Below are 11,932 nucleotides of genomic sequence, written 5' to 3'. Positions count from 1 at the left end.
GGCTGACCAATATGCAAATTGGATATATGCAAATTGATTTGACTGGTCAGCCAATCGAATTGCGGTATTTCTTAAAATTTCGATTGTATCTTAGTTTAAGTTTTCGTGAATAAGGGCCGAAGTCTCTAGCTGTGATGAGATTTGGCCCTCCTCACCAACTGACTAAAATTATTGTTATTTTAAACAATTTATTCATTATTTAGTATTGGAATTAATTAATTAAATATTTCTCCTTTATGACCTTGAGTCCCTTGGGTAACTGTTTATAAACAAAAGAAGGTGTTCATTCTATAATAACTACTATTTACATGTAGGGGATATGGATGTCCGAATGGTTAGCATGTGCACGTTGTATCATAAGGTCCGTCATTGAGTCAACTGGTATGGTTTCAAATTCCTGGTTGTATGTGACAAGGAGTAAGGTTGCCTGTCCAACCACGTGGGTTTTTTCCGGGTCCTTCGGTTTCCTCCCACTGCTAAAGACCCCTAAGAGCAAGCAAATTATTGAAATAAAATTTAACCATGTGTTAGTCCTGAAATGACCTAGTTTGTGTCGAGTGGACTAAAACCCCATTTCTCTCTCTCTCATTTACATGCAGTGAAGAAGTGCCAGTGGGGTTGTCGGGGAATACTAAACATTGAAGACTATTACAGTACAGACATGTACTTATTACCAGTTAAATATCTAACTCTTCTGCACCAACTGGACTAACAAAGATGGCCATACCAGAAATTTTACCCTGACAGCAGTGTTTCTCATTACTCTTCATCAAATTTCAACTTTGTTCTACGTGCATGCAACGAGTGCATCCAACGAGTACACTGGGAGGACCTCAGTTTTCAACATACTCACTGAGCAACCATGGCTCTACTACATATAGTTCATAAAGTATGTACAGTGTACATGCATATGGTGCTTTTCTTAATTCATAGTATACAGTTCTCTGCTAAATGTCCAAGCTGACATGCACTAATGAAAATATACAACAGTTTATATACATAATGTGTTTTAGTTAGTTAAATTGTTAGTAATCAAGCAGTGGTCATTAAGTAGATGTTTTGTCACTACTAAGGTGTTGAAATTGTTACTATTGAATGGTACACCACTAAATACCGGAAAACACACTAAATAGGTAACCCTGAGACTGGCACCCTAAATAGGTAACCGGGAGCCTGGTCCTCTGTGTGCCTGGGTTTGAGTTAGGGTTAGTTTCCGGTTTATAGTATATCCCTTCTCCGGGTTACCTATTTAGGGTGGTTTCCGGTATTTAGTGTGTTTTCCGGTATTTAGTGTTTTTCCGGTGTTTTCCGGTATTTAGTGTTTTTCCGGTATTCAGTATAACATGGTGTTTTCCGGTAGTTTTTCGGTATATAGTATAGCCCTGATTTAATGACAAATACTGTCATTACTATAAGACCTAGCTTCATTAGTCAATAAAAATACATTGGAATTGGTTTATAATTTATGGCAATTATTTTTATGTACAGTAGAATCTGCATTAAGCAGCCACCCATGGGAATTTTCACAACTGACCGCTTAACGGGAGTGGCCTCTTAATAAAATCTCATTGCTTTTTGTGCTGACATAAATATTAAATTAAATATTACGCTTGGAAGCGGTAAATTTGGCCGTCGCTGAATCTTGCGCCGAACGAAAATTCTTTACTCAAATCTCGGACATAACTTAACGGGAGTGGCCTTTTAATAAAATCTTGGTGCTTTTTGTGCTGACATAAATTAAATATTACGCTTGAATGCATTGGAAGCGGTAAATTTGACCGTCGCTGAATCTTGCGCCGAACGAAAATTCTTTACTCAAATCTCGGACATAACTTCTGTAAACTTGTCATTTTGTACCAACCTTCGATACTACTGTCTACCATTGTGATGCATTCCATAATATTTATCCATTTTTGTGAAGAAAATCGATGAATTCATTTTATTTTATCAAAAAAGCACATGGACAAAAAAAAACATCGCTAATTTCATGACCTATTTACAGGGGGTGTAACTCTGTATGTAATATTATAGGAGGCGCTAAGAGAGATGCTAAATGATCGTGACAAAACTCGGTACTTTTATTTTATTCAATCAGTATCAAATAATGTGTCGTTACGCGTGAAAACAATGATCAGGTTAGTCGTTTAATAAAACAAAAGATTAATTAACAGATAATCCCGGGTTGATTGTTATTTTTACATTTCTTTTTACCTGATCAGTGGAGGGTCCAGTTAATTAACTACTACTCACGGGATTAGCGGGGGTGTTACAAAGAACGACAAGATGATATCATTCAACAATGGCCGTTGAATGGGCTATGTTTTGTTGAATTTATTAGTAAAATAGTGACCGCTGGCCGCGTTAGAGGAGTGACCGTTGAATAAAGAGATGAAACAACAGAATTTCTACGGGGGGAATTTATCGTGACCGCTTACAAGGAGATGTCGCTGAATAGGAGTGGCTGCTCATACAGATTCTACTGTAGAATATTGACTGGCAATGTTCTGAAACAAGAGCCTTGAAAATGTTATATTCATTGAGCACTGTTTATTAATAAAAATAAAATGCACTGAAAATATCATGACACCGTGACACCTATATAATACAGCTGCAGAAAGTGGTGTTTACAAGTTTAAAGGCATGAACAGGTGTTGGCAACTGAATTTGACTTTTTGTTCACCACTTTTATGGCAGCTACATTTATTGCTGCATTCAGAATTGCTGCAGAAATTGGTGTTGACATATCTTAAGGCAAGTTTTATTTTGTATTCACAACTTTCAAAATTAAAAATGTATGCCTACATGTATGTATAAAAGCATAAAATTATCTACAACAATAAAAAGCAGAAATAAAAATATATGATTACTAGCAGGATACCCGGCTTCGCTCGGGGGTCATAACTCCGAAACCAGAAGTGGTAGACTAACGCCACCTTGCCTATGTTACTCCCCGGTCCGAGCTACCCCTTTACCCAAAATTTCAGACTCGGGGCAGACCTAGTGTAGCCGCCAACCCCGAACAGACCGGCTTCGCTCGGGGGTCATAACTCCGAAACCGGAAGTGGTAGACTAACGCCACCTGGGCGTGGCCTATGTTACTCCCCGGTCTGAGCTACCCCTATACCCCAAATTTCAGACTCGAGGCAGACCTAGTGTAGCCGCCAACCCTGAACAGACAGACTTCGCTCGGGGGTCATAACTCCGAAACCGGAAGTGGTAGACTAACACCACCTGGCCTATGTTACTCCCCGGTCCGAGCTACCCCTATACCCCAAATTTCAGACTCGGGGCAGATGTAGCCGCCAACCCCGAACAGACAGACTTCGCTCGGGGGTCATAACTCCGAAACCGGAAGTGGGAGACTAACGCCACCTGGCCTATGTTACTCCCCGGTCCGAGCTACCCCTATACCCCGAATTTCAGACTCGGGGCAGAGCTAGTGTAGCCGCCAACCCCGAACAGACAGACAGACAGACAAACGACAGTCACAAATATATATATAGATAAAAGCAAACCTACAAGTATGTGGATACACTGTATTGCTAAATAATTATTATAAATTTAAAACCTTGTGTGAGATCTGAATATATACTGTGGTACCGGTATTTAAAAAATTGCTCAATATAACATGATCATGCACATGTAACAACAATATATTATATTTATCGCAATATATAAATTCAATAAATTGGCTTGGTTAAGAAATTTCAAAACCAGAATGTGAATGGATGGCATATCTGAGTTTTTCCTTCAATATACTTTTTTTCCATAAATTTAAAACCTTGTGTGAGATCTGAATATATACTGTGGTACCGGTATTTAAAAAATTGCTCAATATAACATGATCATGCACATGTAACAACAATATATTATATTTATCGCAATATATAAATTCAATAAATTGGCTTGGTTAAGAAATTTCAAAACCAGAATGTGAATGGATGGCATATCTGAGTTTTTCCTTCAATATACTTTTTTTCCCGTAATTAGGTAATTTGAGTAAATTGAAACATGTGGACGAAGTGGGTAAACGACCTCCAGCATCCCTTTTCTTGATATTGAAAAAGCCCTTTAGAACGCTTCCCACAGTATCCCCAGTATCTTGATCATCACTAACCTCAACACATCGAATGGAAAACGGCGGCTCCAAATTAGCAAAACCAAGCAATGGGGGCTTAGAACAACTTGTGACGAATTTTAAAAACAGACTTCTTTCATTGTCCTTGAAATCTTTGTCGATGATATCCCACAACCAATTGATAACACGATGATTATTATGATATCCACCGTAATATTGTGTATGGCGACGGAGATCTTCGATATCCATGTCAGTGTTATCCCCGGACATTAATTTTTGGAACTCCGGTGCGGAGAACATGTGAAGCCAGTCTTTATTCACCACAGCTTTGAATCCTCGTATAAAAGCAGACGTCTGCTCTTTAATCTGTCGGTACATCCTGAAATGCGCCATCAAATGGACGTAGCGTATTTTATTTTCATTTGTGACCGAAATCGCTCTTCCTCCAGGGACCAGTTCGTGCGTTTCTATTTTACCCATACAATCCTCATCACAGGAGAAGGTGAGTTCTAAGTCAGAAATATCGCTGTCATAATGTTTAATATAATTTAAACTCTTAGCCAATTCTGGATCAAGGGAGGGTAACTCATCTAAAGAACTGTAGGTAGAGCTCTGTTGATGACCTAACATCTGTGTGAGAAAGAACGAAGCGAATGGTATATCCACAATTATGCCTTCATACACTGCCTTTCCTAACATACTGCCCACAAATTCAAACAGCGCTAGATGGTTATCCTGAATATACGAAGTTGACGACGGATACAATTTCTGTTCACTCGTTATTTTAAACAGATTTAACGACGGATCGAACACTCTGGTTATTGTTTCTTCCAGGAATTCTTTAAAGACACCATCTTGATCGATACCTGCTTCATCTAGACCTTGCTCATTGATAAACTTTACACGGATTATTCCCTTCATGGCTTTAGGAGGAAGTTGTGCTAATTGTCGATATCCATCTTCGACAATGCGACTGCGATGGACTGTTATCAGTGTCGACTGAGGGGATGCACAAACAGATTCTGTTATTCCCAGCACATCTCTTTCTTTGGCTATGTATTTACGGAATAATACCACTCTGTCATTAAAAGGAATTATATGAGGAACTTTTTGCATCAAGAACTGAACTGGCTTCCTTCCTCTTTCTAATTCGGACATAAATAAACTCGGTTTCACATCGCGAATTAACCAGTGATTTTTCGGTGTAAACGCTCGTCTGGCATCACGCTCGTGTAAAATCATCAATAAAACCCAACAAGAATTATAAACATCGCTCGTTGATGCTGTTTGCAAGTCCATGAGACCGTGCCACAATACACACGTCACAAAATTATTTAAAAATTCACTCATTTTAACATAGTCAGATATCTTTAAGAATCTCTGTTGTTCGTACATCTCGATGTCATCTAATGTTGTTAATAAGTGACTCGCTGTTTCGCAGAATAAAGTCAATAAACTAAACACCTGATGAATTGTAGAATTTGGCGTCTGTGATAATAAGTCCTGAAATATTTTCATTCCGCACATCGGTCCTAAATCACACAAAAACCTCCATAAATTCGGCAACAACATCGCATTGTAACTCAATCCCCCGATAATGTCCATTTTGAGCTGAGATAACGTCTGTAGAGCGGTTCGATATAAAGTGCAGGGAAGGCAAGTCGATGTGGACATAGAACTACTTAACTTAATTTTAGGTGTTTCATTTTTCGATGATGCCTTTTCTATTGCCTTCTTAATAATATTTTTCGACGGAGACGATTTTATTTCATTGGCTGCTTGTGTTGTCGCAACATATTCAATCAGTTCTAAAAATAGAAGTTTAATCATTTTGTCACTCCACAAGAGCTGAAGTTGTTTTACAACGAAATGCATTGCTTCGTGTAAACTCTGATTGGTGGATTGTGAGAACCATCCTAGGACTGGATGCCAGTGAGTCAAGTTTGATCGTTTACTCAAAACATATTTTTTACAACTTTCCAATAATCGAATCATGACAAACATGAAATTTTGGGTGTTCTCCACCAGTCCCTCCATCTCTAAATATCCTAACTGAATCAGATTCGCCATCAAACACAGAGCGTAGTTCCCTTCCAGAGAGTTGAAAATGATTCTTGTGCTCTGTTCATTTGTCATAAGATCGAGACATCTTTTAAATATACGGTGGGTTATAAGGATTGAAAGGGTTTCTTGTGACAAGACACTAATATGGTGGATGAGCGCGGGCACTGATAAGATATGAAGCAAAAAGACAGATAAAAGATTATCAGAAAAGTTTGCTGCAATTAATGGGCGTAAAGCTAGCGTCATCATAGCAGATAAAGTATTTTTGTTAAAAACAGGTTTACATCTTGCAAGGCCTTTTGTTAGTAGCACTTCAAGCACAGAGTACAGGCCCTTTGTATTAAGATAACCCATAACATTATTACACAGTTTGGTCATGCCACTATTAAAGGTTTCTCCCGTTTTTCCTTTCAGAATTTTCCACGAGGTTGTGCTTGTAAATGTTATCAATGTACCTAGGAGTAACTTAATACTGTTTGAATCACAATGATTCTCGGGTCGTAATTGTTTTAAATACAAACAGCACCTCCATAAAATGTCTTTTAATTGTTGTATCCACAGCAAGGCATGTTTGGTCATTCCGATAGCCACATATGAAAGTTTTAAATCATCAGACTTCACAGAAAGTAGCAAATAACGACAAAGATACTCAAATCTCTGCTTGTCAACTTTTTGGTCGAAGATAAACATAAATTTTCGGATAACTTTGAAAAGTTCTAGGGCCGGGGACAGACTAGGCTTATATTCTTCTTGTTCATTTTCAAAAGGCAATTTTAATGATTTATCAAGTTCAGATCTAACTGAATTCTTTATTTTCGTTCTACATAAGAAACTCCTTGTGTAAGCCTGTATTTTAATAACAGCTAATTCCCTTTCCCTTTCCTGGGCTCTATTTTCTCTGGCAGCTTTTGCGGAGTCCAGAAACTGTGATTTTTTGGGGTCGACTCTTCCAAACATCTTGACTTGTGGTCTATAAAGAGCGCAAAAAGCAAACTCAAAGACCGGTTCAAGTCAAATATTTTCCAAAAGACTGTTTTCTTCTCACTTTCAGGAATCTTCTCGAAGACTAGAAAATAAGGAATGATTTTTGTCAAGCTGAAGACAAGACAAGTAATACAGCGCCCTCTCAATGACAGAATTATAAACATAGACACTATCATCCAGGCTTAGTCATGCCTTCAATGATAGGATATATAACGAGTACAAAGAACTGCCATAAGTACATTTTATGAGAACACCCTAAAACTCGACAGCAGAAGCATGGAAATTTGGTAGAAGTGAGTTTGTTTCTCCAGTAATAAACACACGGTGGATTTATGCTTGAAACTATTTCAAGAAACATATTTCTTATCCAAAACTGGGCGATATTCAATTTCTAAAAAATGATGTAAATCGCTTTAGCTTTAAAAGATACGTTAAGATTTATAGTACCAAAAAGGACATTCAGGAATACATACAATACAAACAACATGTATGAAGATACATAATATAAATACACTAATAACACGAATACAAACATAATATAATATAAATATAAACATGAATATATGATATAAATATTTGCATGACAATAAGAGATAATTTACTACAGAAAGAACAGAGACGGCTCTATTGGGTTCATTGCATTAAATACCAATTGTTATTGCGCACACGGGTGTGTGTGTGTGTGTGTGTGTGTGTGTGTGTGTGTGTGTTGGGGGGGGGGGGGGTAGCTTTTCGAGACAATAAAGGAGTTAAAGTAATTACATGTATTTATATCTGACAGAGACGGGTGTTTAATATATCCTAATATAAACCATGCCTGTTCCATAATCCCTTTTCAGATACATGTCTGAATAAAATATTGTTCATAAAAAAAAACCACGTGTGTATACTAGATTTAAAATTCCTAAACATTAAAACGGAATCATTCCCAAATCGGGTTGTAAAGCACTATTTTTGGCGTTAATATCGTTAACATTAGCGTGTTTACACTTGAAGACGTCAAATAAAATAAAACCAAGAACGAACAATCCAAACCATTAGACAAAATTCGAAGTCCTAAAAAAACGGCATCGGCAAAATTGTGTAATCTGCAAATGGACTGTTCACCATGTACAAAATACATGATGAACAGTGTGCGGATAACATGTGTCCGGAAGAGTACGCTTATCTTGCCTGGCGCCACACCCGTCATAGCTGCATCCAAACCATTAGACGAAATCTCGGTAAAATAACGTAATTAGCAAATAGACTGTCCATATGCATAATGCACATGACGAACAGTAGTAACAGGTGCCGTAGACATAATCAGGAAAACGGGCATCAATTAAATATATCTAGAATAATAGCCGAAAGAGAAATGTTTTATTTACTAATCAGATTTGATGGCCATAAAACTTTTAAATGTTTTTTCTAAGTGAAGTAGACAAGTACCCCTCTTTTTGAAGCTTAGATGGCAAATGTCTCGATCTACTTAAAAATCAGAACAGTAAAGTAACTAATATCATCGTGTATTACATCTTTATTAAAGATAGGGCCTACATTATGGGACATTAGATGAAGAGCTGGTAGTTCTGATTATAATAGTTAAAAACTAGAAAATGTAAAGGGAATTTGCTGAAAAGTTCAATCAAATTGGTCCACCCTGAACCGAGTATTTAGCGATTAAATTTTAGGTCTAGCCCCGATCACCATTACTAAAGTCGGTACAAGAAAAAACATAGTCTCGACTATCCATTTTTTGATTTAATCAGAATCAGCAGACAGGGTTCTAATCCAGAAAATATCGCAGGCTAGCGATGCCATCGAGAGTTGATTATGGTCTGGTTAAGTTAATTAATGTGTAATTAATAATTTAGATAACATTTGAGGCCTAAAGAAAGGCCTGCAATTGGCAGAATTAGCTCTTGCATAATGTATGTTTAATTATTCTTATCACCTCAAGTATAGCTTATATCATAGCATATTTCACAGAGAAGTATTCTCACTCCACGATATTATCGTATATTATATCGTAATTAATTATTCTTAATTCATATGACGTGCTAATGTGTACGATTCATGAACATCTGTAAGTCTGTAATTTATTTCTGCACGTATATTGACCTTAAAATAACACAGCTTTTTAACAATGTCTTATATTAATTTTTACGCTGCGTTCTCGGGCAACATATGGGGCTAAGCTGAAATAGCCGACAAAAAAATGCCAGTTTTTCTTCCTGGACCCCCCCCCCCCAACACACACACCCGACAATTTATGAAAATTAGACAAGCACAGCGTTTTACCTACTATTCAGCCTGTGGGCGCAGCAACTTGAAGTCGTCTAATAGTCATATTTATGAGGTTTTTCGTCCTAAATCCTACTCTATGCCCACCTGAATTCCAATCAACCAAGCAATCAGACTGTTGCAGCTGCATTTACCGTACACCAAAAAGTCCACTTCTTAGAAAAATAATGAAACAAATAATAATGATGCCCGTAAAAATGAAACTGGCGCTAAACAAAGTTTATAACACCGATTTCAAAATGTTTTAAAACAAAAAAACATATCCATTAGTCAATATAAAGAAATTTCGATTGAAGAAACAAATAATGATCCATGTCCAAGTCATCGGATTACGGCACTCAAAACGTTCTGTAGGCTTAATTAGTTTTATTTCACTTTATCCGTCCGTCAGAAAAATCTGTGATTACCCGTATATCCACGGGGTCTCTTGTTCCCAGCGTACGTGTTGGGTAGTGAGGGGGTCTTTGTAATCTTATTTCCTTGGATAATATAGTGTACGGTAATAATATACGTAGGGATTGAATACAATCTACCAATATAAGCTTTACTAATCCGCATTAGGAACATTCAACGACTACTTAACTTTAAAGAGACAATCGAGTGACCCCCATGTTTATGACTCATTTTAAAGTGACACCCCCTTTGATCTCTGGTGAAACAAACTGGTCGATGTCTGTGGATTGTACGTGTGAACTTTTTTGTGGGATGAACAATAAATTGTCAATAGACAAATGAAATTGCGTACACTGTATTAATTAGGACAGGCGTGAGCCTGACGCCATACAGTGTGCTTGGGGCAAATTTTGCTCAAAAAACGGCGCTAAATGACCTATCTGTTTTTCAAATTCTAGCTGTTAAGGGTTCTTTTTCACACACCCTAGGCCTAGAATGTGTACGCGAGATCCAGTTTTTTCGTAAAATCCAAACGACAATTTTGCGCTGTCTCTTTTCAGGCCCTAGCTCGATCACCTAAGAATATCAATAAACAATCTGACTTCCGCTTAATCCTTCAAAACAAAAATATAATCGTATTGAGCGAGCTTCAGATCAACCCAATGTCATTTAGATAAAAGCGGTTTAAAGTTAAAGCTCCTTTAAAATTTACCAGTTCCTTCCACTGACACTTCCCTCTTTATAATCTCTCTCTCACCAAATATTCCCCAATATTGAATAACATTTTTCTCTGTTATAAAGGAGCTAAATCGCTAACATTTGGGACCTAGAAATTCACAAAAGTGGGTTGCAACGCATATAATAGTGTAATATGAATGTATATAAACTGATTTACATTTAATGGTTTCCGTTTTTACTCCAATTTCAAATCAGTTATGTTCGGCGAAATAAGTCAGCAATCTCAATCGAGTGCAAATTTCTAGCGTCTAGTTATTCTAGTCTACATAACTCCATTTGATTTGGTGCAATGTGTCTAGCCTCGTCCCTCGAGTCTCTCAATACAACTGGGGCTGAAGCGCATTATGGTACACGATTCGTGTACCAATATTAAAAACATTATTTTATCTTAAATATCGGATATCAGAATCTCAACTTTTCCCGGTAAGTTTACATCATCAATGTTGATTTAAATTGACCGATAATTCGTGTTTTCGATGTCGAAGATTTTGGAGGATTTAGAGAGTTAACGGACTTAGGTCCTTTAAGATTGATAGTAATCAATAACATGAAGGTTGTTAATGAATAAGTTAGATTCGGTCAAAAAATGAGACCGAGAATCAACATTAAAGTTTAAAGTTAATGTCATGGTGAAATCAACGGGCGGGAAGCCTAGCTGGAGGGTTAGATATTGATAAGGCCAACTTCAAGTTTGGTCAAAGGTCAGGAGATGATGTAAACACTCAAACAGGGCTAGCGCTAACCTTAATACTGAACCTAGCATTCTAAGCTTACCCTACCCTACCCTAACCTACAATCTGGCCAACAACCACGTGCCCTAACCTTATTTACATCGCAGCGACCTTGACGAAAATTGAGCCGGCATTAACAATTAGATTCAGCCCGCCTGGAGGATGCTCTCTATGCCGAGATCAAATCAGCCGTCACTTTCTCATCCTTCACTAAGAATACTCACCCGTCACTAACTGCGAATCAAGCTGGCCGTCACTTACAAATTCGCTGGATGACCATGACTTCAGTGAAATCACGTGCTCGGTATGGGCTAATCCGAGCCTTCGATAAATAAAATGAATTGAAGTAGTCTATTTTTAGTAACCCATTTCTTTGCCCGTTTCAAATATATAAATAATTTTCTGGCACATTCATATGTACTTGCCTTGAGAGGTGATCAAAGACGAACGGTACAAAAATCTATTAAATGATGTTGGGGGGGGGGGGGATATTTAAAGTAAAAATACGGGTCTTAATACGAAATTCCAGATATCATGCTACATATCAGCAGAAATCACGGTCACTGCTCTTCTAAAATATATAAATAATTTTCTGGCACATTTATATTTACTAGCCTTGAACATGATAAAAGTCGAGCGAAACAAAACTCTATTGAAT

General features: G+C 37.5%; 1 protein-coding gene across 1 annotated transcript; it reads right to left on the bottom strand.

Moving 5' to 3' along the window:
* Window positions 1–2,059: 2,059 nt before the first annotated feature.
* LOC126807857 (ubiquitin-protein ligase E3B) lies at window positions 2,060–7,260 on the bottom strand. The gene has a single exon (XM_056103451.1). The coding sequence runs from the start codon at window positions 7,097–7,099 to the stop codon at window positions 3,911–3,913; it is 3,189 nt and encodes a 1,062-aa protein (XP_055959426.1). The 5' UTR covers window positions 7,100–7,260; the 3' UTR covers window positions 2,060–3,910.
* Between the last annotated feature and the right edge of the window lie 4,672 nt (window positions 7,261–11,932).

This window comes from Patella vulgata, chromosome 9 (assembly GCF_932274485.2).
Source record: "Patella vulgata chromosome 9, xgPatVulg1.2, whole genome shotgun sequence".
Lineage (NCBI taxonomy): Eukaryota > Metazoa > Mollusca > Gastropoda > Patellidae > Patella > Patella vulgata.
This window is presented reverse-complemented; position numbering and strand designations above follow the sequence as displayed.